This window comes from Teleopsis dalmanni, chromosome 2 (assembly GCF_002237135.1).
Source record: "Teleopsis dalmanni isolate 2A chromosome 2, ASM223713v2, whole genome shotgun sequence".
Classification (NCBI taxonomy): domain Eukaryota; kingdom Metazoa; phylum Arthropoda; class Insecta; order Diptera; family Diopsidae; genus Teleopsis; species Teleopsis dalmanni.
The window spans coordinates 107561594-107575029 of NC_051847.1; the positions used below are offsets into that span (position 1 = coordinate 107561594).

At 36.0% G+C, this 13436-nt stretch overlaps 1 protein-coding gene across 1 annotated transcript in view; it reads right to left on the reverse strand.

The window, feature by feature from the left end:
• Positions 1-1472: 1472 nt before the first annotated feature.
• The window catches only part of LOC119675360 (voltage-dependent calcium channel type D subunit alpha-1-like), a gene marked incomplete at its 5' end in the record, with an annotated part of 236679 nt that continues 224715 nt past the window's right edge, over positions 1473-13436 (reverse strand). Inside the window, 2 exon segments of the mRNA XM_038086558.1 lie at positions 1473-1481; positions 2012-2074. Coding sequence (XP_037942486.1) covers positions 1473-1481; positions 2012-2074 — 72 coding nt within the window.

The following is a 13436-nucleotide window of genomic DNA, read 5'->3' on the forward strand; positions in this document are numbered from 1 at the left end:
CACAAAATACTTCTTTACCAATTACAAACCTATATCCTTCGAGCAGGCCCCTTATTTTTAAACTAGAAAATATCAATAAAATTATAAAAGATCTCAATGCGAAAAAGGCAGCAGGACCTGATAAAATCTCAGTTACAATGGTGAAACAATTACCACAATGTGCCATTATACATCTCAGGCATTTATTTAACGCTATCTTACGGACAGGATATTATCCCAAACTTTGGAAAATGTCACAAATAACAATGATACCTAAACCTGGAAAGGACAAAACCAAAGTAGAATCCTACAGACCAATTAGCGTCCTTCCAGTATTATCAAAAATATTTGAAAAGCTACTAATAACAAAAATAATGCCAATACTCTCAGCTAACGAAATAATTCCGGAGCATCAATTCGGCTTCAGAGCTAAACACAGTACAGCTGAACAAGTGCATCGTATTGTATCATTCGTAAGAAACTCATTTGAAAATAAACAATACTGCACTTCCATATTTATAGATGTAGCCCAAGCGTTTGATAAAGTATGGCACGAAGGCTTAATACATAAAATTACAACTCTCATGCCAGTTAACACTCACCTTTTGTTAAAAAACTACTTAAGCAGAAGAACTTTTATTTTAAAATATAAAGATTTTGTTTCAGAACCCTGTCCTATCAAAGCTGGAGTTCCACAAGGAAGTGTAATAGGTCCGCTATTATATCTGCTGTATACAAGTGATATGCCAACTTCGGAAAACACTTTAACTGCAACATTTGCTGACGATACAGCAATACTAAGTGCACACAAAAACCCCGCAATCGCACAACGCATGCTTCAAGAACATGTTCACCAACTTGAGAAATGGTTATCAGTATGGCGTATCAAAGTCAATGAACAAAAATGTACCCATGTAACATTTGCTCTAAGACCAGGAAACTGTCCCAATATTACAATAAATGAGCAAAAAGTACCTTCAAGCGACAATGTAAAATATTTAGGGATACATCTAGACAGACGTTTAACTTGGAACAAACACATAGAGGCTAAAAAGACACAAATAAATATAAAATTAAGTTCATTGCATTGGCTTATGGGCACGTCATCTAAGCTACCACTTGAATACAAAATTTTGCTATACAAGTCGATAATAAAACCAATATGGAGTTACGGAATTCAACTGTGGGGAACAGCGATGCCATCAAATATTGAAAAACTGCAAAGGCTGCAATCTAAAACCCTAAGAATGATAACAGGTGCACCGTGGTTTCTGAAAAATGCTAACCTTCATAGAGATTTGAGCGTGCCAACAATAATAGAAGAAGCTGCTCGATGTAGCCGTCAGCATCTCTTAAAGTTAGAAGACCATCCTAACCAATTAGCTTACATGCTGCTACTGAACAAAGGCCACAGACGTCTAAAAAAGAAGGACACCATTAACATCTGTTAACCTTCAAAATTTTTATTTCATTTAAAATATTATAAATTTTCTTTAATTGAACTGAATGTGATTTCTTGAATTAATTTTAATCTCAATTTTAATTTTAATATTAATTTTCAATCTTATTTTATTAAATAAATTAATGTCTTAATAATTTTTTCCAAATCAATGGCTTAGGAAAAAAAAATAAATTTAGTTTTAAGATTTGATCACTTATTGTTAGTTTCCAAATTGAAAGATTCAATAAATAACGTATGAATTGAAAAAAAAAAAAAAAAAAAAAAAACTCACAGACGCTTATGCCGCTTCAAACCTAATGACCTTTTGAGGCGTTTCAACCAGTAAGGAGATGACTAGTTCGTATCTATATGCTCACCCTAGATAGACTTAGATAAACTTACTTGTAATAAAAAAAACCTTCGTTTAAACTCTTCATTTTGTTTAAATATAAATAAAAACAAAAAAAAAAAATATCTATCTATTTAACAGTTGAAATATTTGATCTATATGACAATAATTTAAACAATTCTCATTAATATGTGAAATGTGAGCTGGTTAGGTTGAAAAAAATTACATTTTATATAACTTACCTTAGGTTTAGGTTTGCAGCCTTCCACAATGTCACAGGATAGCATCGATGAAACATCTTTATTCTTTACAAAACAAGAAAAATGTTTTTATTAGATATAGTTTAAATAATGTACAGATAAAAAATATTTGTTATTTACTTGCTAACTAATGTAAGTTAAAGTTCTTAAACCATCACAGTTAGGAAAAATACGAAATTTTTTTATTCATTGTAAAAGTTGCTGATCCTAACGCAAATTTTTTAAGTAGCTTTATCGCTTGTAATTGAATAAACCGACAAATTTCGAAAATACTTTTCATTGAACTGGAATTTTTCACTTTTATTTATCGATACAATTTATTATTCCTTATTTAGCAAGCTCTTTGGCAAACTCAGAAAAAGTTCGTTTATCAAATTAAATCGTGGCTAACATCATGCTAAAATCTCAAAAAAATTATAAATTACATGCCAATGAATTCATGTACGGCAATACTCGTTTAGCAAATTTCACTGAGCATTTCAATTTAAACATCTAAACTTCGACGCGGCGATGTACTGGACCGATGTAAGAAAACTATAAGCCAGGTTCCACTCATCAGTTAAATTAATAAGCAGAGGAAAGTGAAAAAACAGTGGCAAAAAACAAGGTTTCCGACTGATAACGGTATAGAAACTTGATATACCTTGTGATCAAAAAAGAACTTTAATTTTTAATTTTTAAATTCCCGCGCTTATCCAATAGGTACATTTTTTTTAAAGTCACGCTGGCAAAACTATTATACACATTCTATCAAAGTTTAACGCATTTCGTACAAATAGTTTTTGTTTGGCGTCTATACAAAGAAGTCGAAAAATTGGTCTCAAATTGGCCTCTATGATCTCAAAACGCGTTTCTCGCAATGGCAATTTGAGTCGGGGGAAGAGCAAAAAATCACACGGGGCCATATGTGGAGAGTACGGTGCTTGGTTGATGATATTGGTGGAGTTTTTGATCAAAAACTGCTGCTTTTTTTTAATGAAATTCAGCTTTTTTGCCACCAGCTGAGAAGCGACGCGTTTTAAACCCAAAACATCAGTTAAAATGTGTTCGGCCGATCCATATGAGGTGTCCAACAACACTGCAATCTCTAATCGGTTCACAACGATTTTTCAACACGATCTGCTTCGCCGATTCAATGTTTTCTTCAGTTACAGAAGTTGTTGGGTGGCTAGCAGTGAACGAAAATAAACAGTACAGTATCGTAGTGTACTGCTCATGTCCGAAACACATCAAAAAATTTTTAAAGTTTGTGTCCGCGAACACAAACTTCATTTTTAGAGTTTTTAACGATCTTTTCACGAAGGCAGTGCTCATTTTAGTTATCTTTTGCCGAAGGTAGTGGTCTTTTTAGTGATCATTTTCTTAAGGTAGTGGTTTTTTAGCGTTTGTCGAACAAAACGATATGGAAACGTTTTTAATGTGCATTGTTGTTGCTTCGTTTGCATAAGAAGAAGAACAGTTTCGGCACAATCCATTTGCAATACAAAATTTGGTGCACGCACGTTATTCTAATTTTTGATCCATTATAAAAATCGCCACACGAAAATTTTTCGATTTCTTTGTATAGACGCCAAAATAAAACTAATAGTACGATATACGTTAAACTTTGACAGAATGTGTATAATAGTGTTGCTAGCATAAAAAAATAAAAAAAAATTACCGATTGAATAAACGCGGGAATTAAAAAATAGGCGTCTCGTTCTTTTTTGATCATAAGGTATAAACTTACTGTTGGGTCATTAAAGACGGACAGTTAAAAATCTATATAGAAACAAAGTTACCCTGAGCGTTATGCTTTCTTATTCGAGTGAAGAGCTGATGGTGGCTCTTGATGAGCAAAGAAGATTTTATATGGATTGGACACTTAAATGAGAACAACACAAAATACGAGATATACTCCTAGAAGTTGCGCAAATACCATCTTTAAGCGCACAAAATCTCGGCCATTCCATCATGGTGAATGCGTTTTTATAACTTTTATAAATGAGCATGAGAATTTTGTAGTCAGTACTTAATAGATAGTTAATGCATGAGGGTGCACACGCACGTCGGTAATTTTTGTGGTGAGTATAATTAGTAAATATTTTTCGTAATAAATATTCAGTCAATTAAATTTTTAAATCTAATGTCAGTTGTACGGTCAAAGGGCCTTCCCTTGATTTGCAGAAAATATATTCTCAAAAAACACTAAGTATGAAGATGCAATCATAAAAAATTAAAACAACCGAAAAATTTTTTAACTTACATAAATGCAAAATTTACAAAATACTCAATGGATATTATATTACAACAAAAAATTATGAAAAGCTTATAAAGCTTAATTAATATTATTTTTATAACAATATTTTATAACAATATATACAATATATATTTATATTTGTCTGTTATTTAAAATAAGTAATGTTAAATTTTAACTTATATTAAAAACACACTTCATGCAATGCACCAACGATTATAGTTAGACAAATAAATATTGGTAATTTTGTTGTTATGAAATTAGTAAAGCAACAAGTTAAATACATAGAATAATTCTACAATAGAAAAACAATTAAAAAGTAAATACAATATATATAAATTTTTAACCTGTTCTCGATTTGCTTAACTACAAGACCGATATATTAAACTGTGCCCATGTGTATAAAAACCAGGGTTCAGACAAACACTGTGCTGTGCACAAAAATGCAAAGCACCACGCACAAATGTTGTGCGATTGTAAATAAAATTTCACACCACAAATGGGGTGTGCAAAAATTGTTGTGCACGTCTTAAGTGCACATCTTGTGTGCACAAGCAAAACGCACATTTCACACGAATATGGTGGAGTGAAATAAAACTCGCACACGCATTCGGTGTTTGTACCGAAGTTATTTCTCACAGCACATTGTGTGTGAGGCAGCCAGCTTGCCCTCGCACACAACGTGTGTAGAAAAGAATACGAGGAGCATATTTTGTGTGCAGACTCGAAAATAAAAATGCACCCAAATGTGCGGAGACGAAATGTCTACTGCACATTCGTTTCAGAAATATATATGAATTTTGGACTACTTCATAAAATTTTATTTATCACTTAATCATCACTTAAAAATTAAAATAAACACTATAGAGTATTGCTTTTGTCCTTTAAGGTGTAAGTGATTAACACGATTGAGGCGTAGTTTGTTTGTTTTTTATTTAAGAGTATCACTTAATAGTATTTTACCTAATCTATTATTAGTATTCATTGATATATTTCTGCTTTGTATTTAAAAATTTGTGTCTTACCAAAAGAGTTAAAAATGTTACTTTCTTTTCATGTTTTTAAAGTTCACATTAGCAAATCTAAGCATCCTGCTACCTGTTCAAGGAAATATTTTCCTAATCTTTCGTGTTTTTTAATGAAAGTTAGATACTCTACCTATGTAAATACATATTTTTTGGGAATAAAAAAATTTTCTAAAAATATGTTTTTATTTCTTTGGTGCAAAAGTGGTGCAAAACTTACCAAACAAATACGTTAAGTTCACTTACTAAATTTGCATTTAAAAATGCACAAAAGTTGGAAGTAATATACAAAAAACTAATATTTTAAGTAAAAATACAAATAAGGTTAAGACAGTTATAATTTTTAGTTAACATTATAAATACTTAACGAAAATAATTATTTTAAATATTTGTTAATTTATGCAATTTTCAACATAAATAAATATCAATTTTTTCAAAATTTGCCACAAAATAATATTTTCTATTTCAAACAAAATTTTGAAGTTCATATAATTTTTTTCCACCCTTGGGTGCAAGCGCAAAATCGCACATTTGTGCAAGCGTAATATTAGAACAGCAAGGAACACATTCTTAAAGAACGGTAGAAGCTCTAAGATAGATTTGACATTTATCAGCGATCCACTAGCTAACTCAACTGAGTGGCAAGTGTTAGATATCTACACACAAAGTGACCACCATGCTATTATCTTCGAAATACATGAACGCACAGCAAGAACCATTCCTGCGGTAGCCACCCCAAATCCGCTTTGGAAAGAGTCAACTTTGGACAAAGAAGCTTTTAAGCTCTCAATGGACGAGATCCACCTAACCGGCAGTGCGAATGATAAAGCAATACAACTAATGCGCTGCATAACAAATTCATGTAACGCACCTATGGCAAAGAGAGGTCGGCGGAATGGCAAACAGCATGTGTATTGGTGGACTGATCAAATTGCCGAGCTAAGAAGAAAATGCAAACATGCGCGACGCCTATGTCAAAAAACAAGGGGTCGTGAAAACTTTACAGCGCACCAAGAAGCCTATAAAACATCGAGAACTGACCTAAAAAAGGCGATAGCGAATAGCAAGGCAAGATGCTACAAGGAAATGTGCGAGGAAGTCGAGAATAATCCCTGGGGACTAGGATATAAGGTGGTTATGAAAAAATTATATAGCTATAGTCCACCAGTTACAACAGACGCAGCTAAGCTACAAGTTATATTTGAAGGTCTCTTCCCGCAGAGAGCTGATATAACTTATACAGTACAAGATAGTGAGCCACAGAATGAAATACCTGAGGTTAGCAGGCAAGAATTGGAAGTGGTATGCAAAGGGATAGAACTAAACAAAGCATCTGAAGTAGATGGAATACCAAACCTGGCGCTAAAGATGGCCACAGAAATCAACACCGATTCACTCAGGGAAGTGTTCGACGCATGTATAAAGGAGAGAACATTCCCCCAGATATGGAAAATGCAGAGGTTGGTGTTTATACCAAAAGGCAATAACGTACAAGATGCATCAGGCTATCGCCCGCTATGTATGATTGATACGGCCGGCAAACTTTTGGAAAAGATAATTAGCCGAAGACTAGAGGAAGCCTTGAATGGCAACGGTTTATCAGATAGACAATTTGGTTTTCGAAAGGCACGCTCCACAATAAAGGCCGTGGAAGCAGTCGTAGCCATAGCAAAAGATGCTATTAAAGGAGACCGTTGGCTCGAAGGAGACAAAGAATACTGTGTCATCATTACATTAGACGTTAAAAATGCATTCACCTCAGCCGACTGGGACACTGTTCTAGCAGCACTTCAAGGGAAAAACATTCCAAAGTACATAGTAAAATTAATCGATGCAACGATACAGTCGCTATTGTGAGGAGCTGGATCACAAGTGTACGCCGCAAACTTGCTGATCATAGAACTGAAGACCTTCTTGTAAGCAGCAGGAAAAAGATCGAGTACATTACAATAAATGCCAACATTTAGCGAGTCACATCAAAACAAGCAATCAAGTATCTTGGAGTAATGATTGACAATAGATTCACCTTTAAAGAGCATCTACAATATGTTGCACCAAAATGTGCGAAAACAACGTCTGCACTATCGCGAATAATGCCCAATATAGGTCGACCCAGACAACAAAAGAAGCAGTTACTGACAAATGTAGTTAAGTCTATTGCTATATATGCGGCTCCCATATGGGCAGATGCAATGAATAAAAAGACGTACAGACTAGGCGTAGATGCAGCATACAGAAGATGCGCACTCAGAGTGGGTTCCGCATTCCGTACAGTATCTACTGACGCGGCCATGGTTATTGCCGGAATGCAGCCACTACAGCAGGAAGCAGAAATTTAAAAGGAAAAGCATGCAGCAAAAAGAACTAGGGTTACAAACTTCAATCAGTTCAATGAAGAAGCATTGAATAAGTGGCAACAGAGTTGGGATATATCCACAAAGGGAGGATGGACACATAGGCTCATTCCGAAGACAAGTGATTGGACCAACGGAAAGCATGGGCAGGTGAATTACTACCTAACCCAGATGTTAACTGGCTGCTTCAGACCATATCTTTTTAAATTCAAACATGACGAAGACGACACATGTGTAGTGGACCTACCTCACTTACTTCTTAGCCACTTAACATTACTCATAAATAATAATAATAAGCAGATTTATGAATTAGTTGCACTTCATGCATACCGTACAAGAAGCATAAGCAAAGCGACATAAACAAAAGAGTTTCGTATTATCAACGAAAGTATTGCCACACGCTGTTCCAATTGCTGAACACATGTTACAATATTTTCAATAGTAATATTTCCTATATTGCAAAAGACATGTGCAAGCAATATTGTCAATGCACTTTAATAATAACTTTGACGTTTGACCTAAATGAGCAAACAGTGTAGTCGCTATGCAATGCATTCTGCAAGGCCAGCAATCACTTTGATTGGCTGCGGTTATACTTTTCCAGGTTTTGTCTGGAATAAAGAGGCGGAGTCATGAGATCGCTATAATCTAGAAAAATGTATAAATACCCAAACTATTGTTCAATAAAATCCAGAATATACTTATGACTGCAGAAATATATGCGTTGTTGAATTTATTCTCACTCCTTCTGGCCAAGTAACACTGGCCTAAGTACCAGCGGTAACAAGCCGCTTGATAACTTGTTCTTGATTGCATCAGTAGGTTTAGGATGCATGCTCGTATCAGGCAGGGATAATTACACGCACTCACAAGACAAGTATTACGTCTCATTTACCTGACGATCCTGTCTACATCTGAACGGGTTAACACATTACATGGTGATCCATCCATTACATTGATTGAATATTGCCCATACATCCATTTATACATTACACATGCCCAGTATGTCCAAATACAAAAGAAACGGTGGAACATGTGTTCTTTGATTGCCTGAGATATGAGAGCCATCGCAGCTCCTTAGCAAGAGCAACCAGAGAGCAGGTCACACCTGATAACATCACCCAACTGATGTTGAGATCATCCGAAATCTGGAATCTGGTGTGTATATTTGCGAAAGTAATCATAGAAGGACAGAGAGCAGCAGAGGGAACTAGGAGAACAGTAAGATATGACAATCGCTGAATTACCACCCTCCGAAGTAATGCTTAAATGTGGTTCCGGAGGGATTTATGGTTAGAAGAGGCACAGTGTTAGGATTAGGTTTAGTACATAGGCGCAAATATCAAGCAAAAGAGTAAGTCTTGGTTGCAAATCATGCATGCTGGTAGTACGGGCTACCAGTATCTTTTGAAGATTCCACATCCCTTAGCTCGTACAGTTTAAAAAAAAAATATTAGAACAGCACACTCGTATGCGAAGAGAATTTTGTTTCGCACAGTGCGGTGTGAGCATAAAATTTTCTAGCACATCTGATTGTGCACATATTTATAAATCAGTGGCACAGCACAAATGTGTGTGCACAATCATCGCTTTGTGCGATGTGAAATTTGAAACCGCACAACAAATTTGAGTGCATGCATTTTTTTTCTTAACACCACAAATGTGCGTGTGCATATTTCAAAATAATTTCCACTCGCACAGTGCAATGTGCGATTCTGTGCACCACTTTCCGAACTCTGATAAAAACATTCAATAATCGAGAATTATAGAAATAACTAAATACCATATATTTAGATGTATATATTTATAAACATATATAGAATTCTTGTTATTATTTATATTTATGAATATATTATACTGTCGTTTGATTGTTTCTGTTTATATTCTATTGTTATACTTCTTTATCTAGAAACATAATAGAAGTAGAATTGAAATACTTTAACAAAATAGTTATAAGACATATAGAATAAAAATTAAGTTGATAGATTGACCGAAATCTTGCCAAACGTATGTCCTGTCCTATATTTCGGTATGATATTCAGTAAATATAATATATTTTATATTTAAATAAACTGAACATAATTATTTTTGATAAAAATGAAATGGACATAATGGGACACACAAAAACATTAATTCAAAGCAATTTTTCGGTCACTGAATTAACCAATTTTTTAGAATAAATAATATAAATGGTTGGAACACAGTAAAACTTCTAATAAAACTTTTTATTGTCCTTAAAATACTTATTAATTACTTGCACTATTATTAACTTGCTTTTGTTATTAGAAAAACAAATTATTACAAACGGTTTCTAATACAAAATTCATTAAATATTTACAACACAAGAATTTTACTATATTTTTAATCATCATTTCGGTGGTAATTTTTTTTAAATTTGACACTGTGCAATCATGTTTTTTTACAAAGAAATCAAAACAGAGAAAAAAAATTACTCATGTTGCACTCATTGCAACAAGGAGTGCGTTATTCAACAAATTGTGGTCCGTAATCGCTCTGAAGATGTTGAAGTTGGAAATAATCGTGCGTTTTGAGATAGTTTTTGTGCAATTTCTGAAAGTGTATTTGTTATTTTGTGTCGTACTCATTTAAGTTTCCATTCTATATAAAATCTTCTTTGTCAATTGTTTCTACTAATTGTGGTTCTCACTAGTATTTTGATTATTCAAACTAGCTCGTTTACTTTCGTTTCCATATTTAGTGAAATATTTTTTTTTATTTTTCTGCTTTTGAATATTATTTCTATTGCCGTATACATATTCATGTAACTGCACTTTGTGTTATCTTGAATATTGTGACGACTATAATAAACAACAATGATTATTTTCCTTTGGGTGTAAACACAAAATTTGTGTTTTTGCTTCATGTGCAATGAATTCGAGTTGAGCAACACACCGCAATAACAACAACTGAAGTCCCGTTAGAAGTAACCAGTATAAAAAGCGACGAAAAATTGAACAAACATCATTTGGTCGCAGCACTTAGAACAGTGCGCATCGTAGGAGTAGCATGCCACTACCAGACTACTATTTCTAGTCAGTAACGTTAGATACTCCTCCTAATGCTAATAGGCTTTTCTTATTACAGAAATTATAGTAATTTTCCATATTTGTAATAGTAATAAATTTTGTTAGTATAGAATAGAATAGAAATAAACAGGGTGCTAGCTCCCACCGGAGCAGAGCACTGCGACCAGATTGATCTTTTGTGCCGTAACTGACCCTAATTGAACAGAAGACATTCCGCTTTCCGAATGAAGGCCAGAATGTCGTCCGTTGAGGACCTCCTAATTTCAGAAGGAGAGAGCAGCTCTCCTCCCAGTGATTTCCTCCTTGCCCAGATCAAGGCTGGGCAGTCACAGAGAATGTGGCTCGTAGTCTCGTCTGCTTCTAAGCAGAGTCGACACTCCATCTCTTCGGACAGACCTATTTTGTTAAGGTGATAACGCAGTCCATGGTGACCCGTTAAATATCCCACCAGCAACCTCAAATCTGATCTGCTGAGGTGGGATGCCTTGCCATAACTATATGGATGAACCAGCTGTTTTGCCTGACGGTTACCTCGATTGTCACTCCAGTAGCGACCTCTCTCGGCTGAGATCCATTTATCAATTAGATAACTAGTTGTTGACCAACTTAGTCCACAATAGGGTTCTGGTCCACAGATTTTAGTTGCAGAACCTGCCCTTGCAAGGCTGTCGGCAGATTCATTTCCTTTTATACCTGTGTGTCCAGGCACCCAGCAAAGCGTCACCTTATTTCTGCTTGCCAGCTGTTGCAACATATCAAAGCAGTCTAATGAAAGTTTTGAGAAAAACCTCCAGGTGGATAGAGCTTTGATTGCTGCTTGACTATCTGAGTAAATACAGATGCGGGCGCCTTTCAACCCGTTGTTTAAGTTGATACGAGCGCAGACCTCGATGGCGTGAACCTCTGCTTGGAAGACAGTGGGCCATATACCCAGCGCTAGCGAGATTCTGGTGTTAGGACCAAATATTCCAGCACCAACACCTTCCGTGGTTTTTGAACCATCGGTAAACCATGATATCACTTCTGGTTCTGCTCCAGGGGTGCCATTTACCCAATCCAATCGATCGGGAATGAGGACTTCGAACTTTCTACCGAAGCGAAGATCCATGTTCATGCGATCTGTCCTATCGCAGATCTCTATGCCAGGAACCAGTCTGCAGATAGAGTTCTGACTGTCAAGACTTCCGTGCATATTGATACCAGAGTGTAGCCTAGCTTCACTCAGGGCTGCCGTCTTTTTAATGAAGAGGTGCAGAGGGGTAAAACCCACTATGGACTCCATAGCTGATGTGGGACATGTTCTGATAGTTCCCGTCATAGCGATACATGCGAGTCTTTGCAGTTTATTGCATTTGAGTATTGCAGCTTTTTGTTGTGCCTTATTCCACCAAACAAGAGCTGCATAGGATACAATGGGTCTGACCATTGTACGGTAGATCCATGAGAGAATTCTGGGACTAAGGCCCCAGGTCCTACCATATGTGTTTGCCAATTACATTATCCAGGTGAGTGTTCCAGTTAAGACGCTTATCTAGGGTGATTCCTAGATATTTAACTTCGTCGGAACATTCAATAGCCGTATCTTTTATAGATAGGGACCCTAAATTCAGTTTGTACCTTCTGGAAAATGGTACAATTACTGCTTTTTTTGGGTTAATACTTAGGCCTTCTTTTATACACCAGCTCGAAACTTTGTGTAAGGCCGCCTGCATTACGTCAGTAACTGTGGCCTCATATTTACCGCAAACTATGATTGCCAAGTCATCTGCATAACCTATGGCATGGTAGCCAGATTGTTCCAGTTTGACTAGTAGATCGTCTACTACCAATGTCCATAACAATGGTGAGAGAATCCCACCCTGGGGGCAACCCCGTACTGCACTAATGCCAACGGTGGTATTACCTAACTTGGTAGATATGTTCCTGTCACGTAACATCCTATCTATCCACGTTATTGTACAGGAATCTATATCTTTCCGGGCCAATGCACTGGATATGGACTCATAAGATGTATTGTCAAAAGCACCTTCTAGATTTGCCTTTTGAGTAGGCATATTGTGCGGGGTGGAGAGGAACCGTTTGTCCCATCTTTTCCCGTATGTGCAGATCAATTAGCCTTTCGACAGTTTTCAGTAAGAAGGAAGTAAGACTAATTGGTCTGTAGGACTTTGGCTGGTCCATGGGTTTATTACCCAATTTGGGAATAAAGATCACATTTACATCTCTCCAGGAGTGAGGGATGTAACCCATAATGAAACATGCCCTAAAGAGTTTGATTAATGGGTCTAGAATGATATCAGTACAATTCTGCAATAAAGCAGGAAAGATACCGTCGCCACCAGGCGCCTTGAATGGTAGGAATGAGCTGATCGCCCATTTCACCTTGTCCTTGTCAAAAATAACACCAGAAAGTGCGTGTTCCAGACGTGTAGGAGCAGTTACTTCTCTGTTTGATTTTGATGTTGATGCTCCGATTAAAGAGCCAGGGAAGTGTGTTTGCAACAGAAACTCAAGGGTATCTTCACGGCCAGTGGTGAAGGATCCATCGGGTTTTTTTAGAAGGCCTACTTCGTTATTTTTGACCTTAGTTAATGCCTTGTGTAGTCTGGCAGCCTCGGGCAGCTTCTCAATACTTTCACAGTGGCTTCGCCAGCTAGTCCGTTTGGACTGTCTGATTGATTTATTGTAGTCAGTGAGTGCAATTTTATATTCAATTCAAATTTTGTTAGTAAATAAATATTAAAT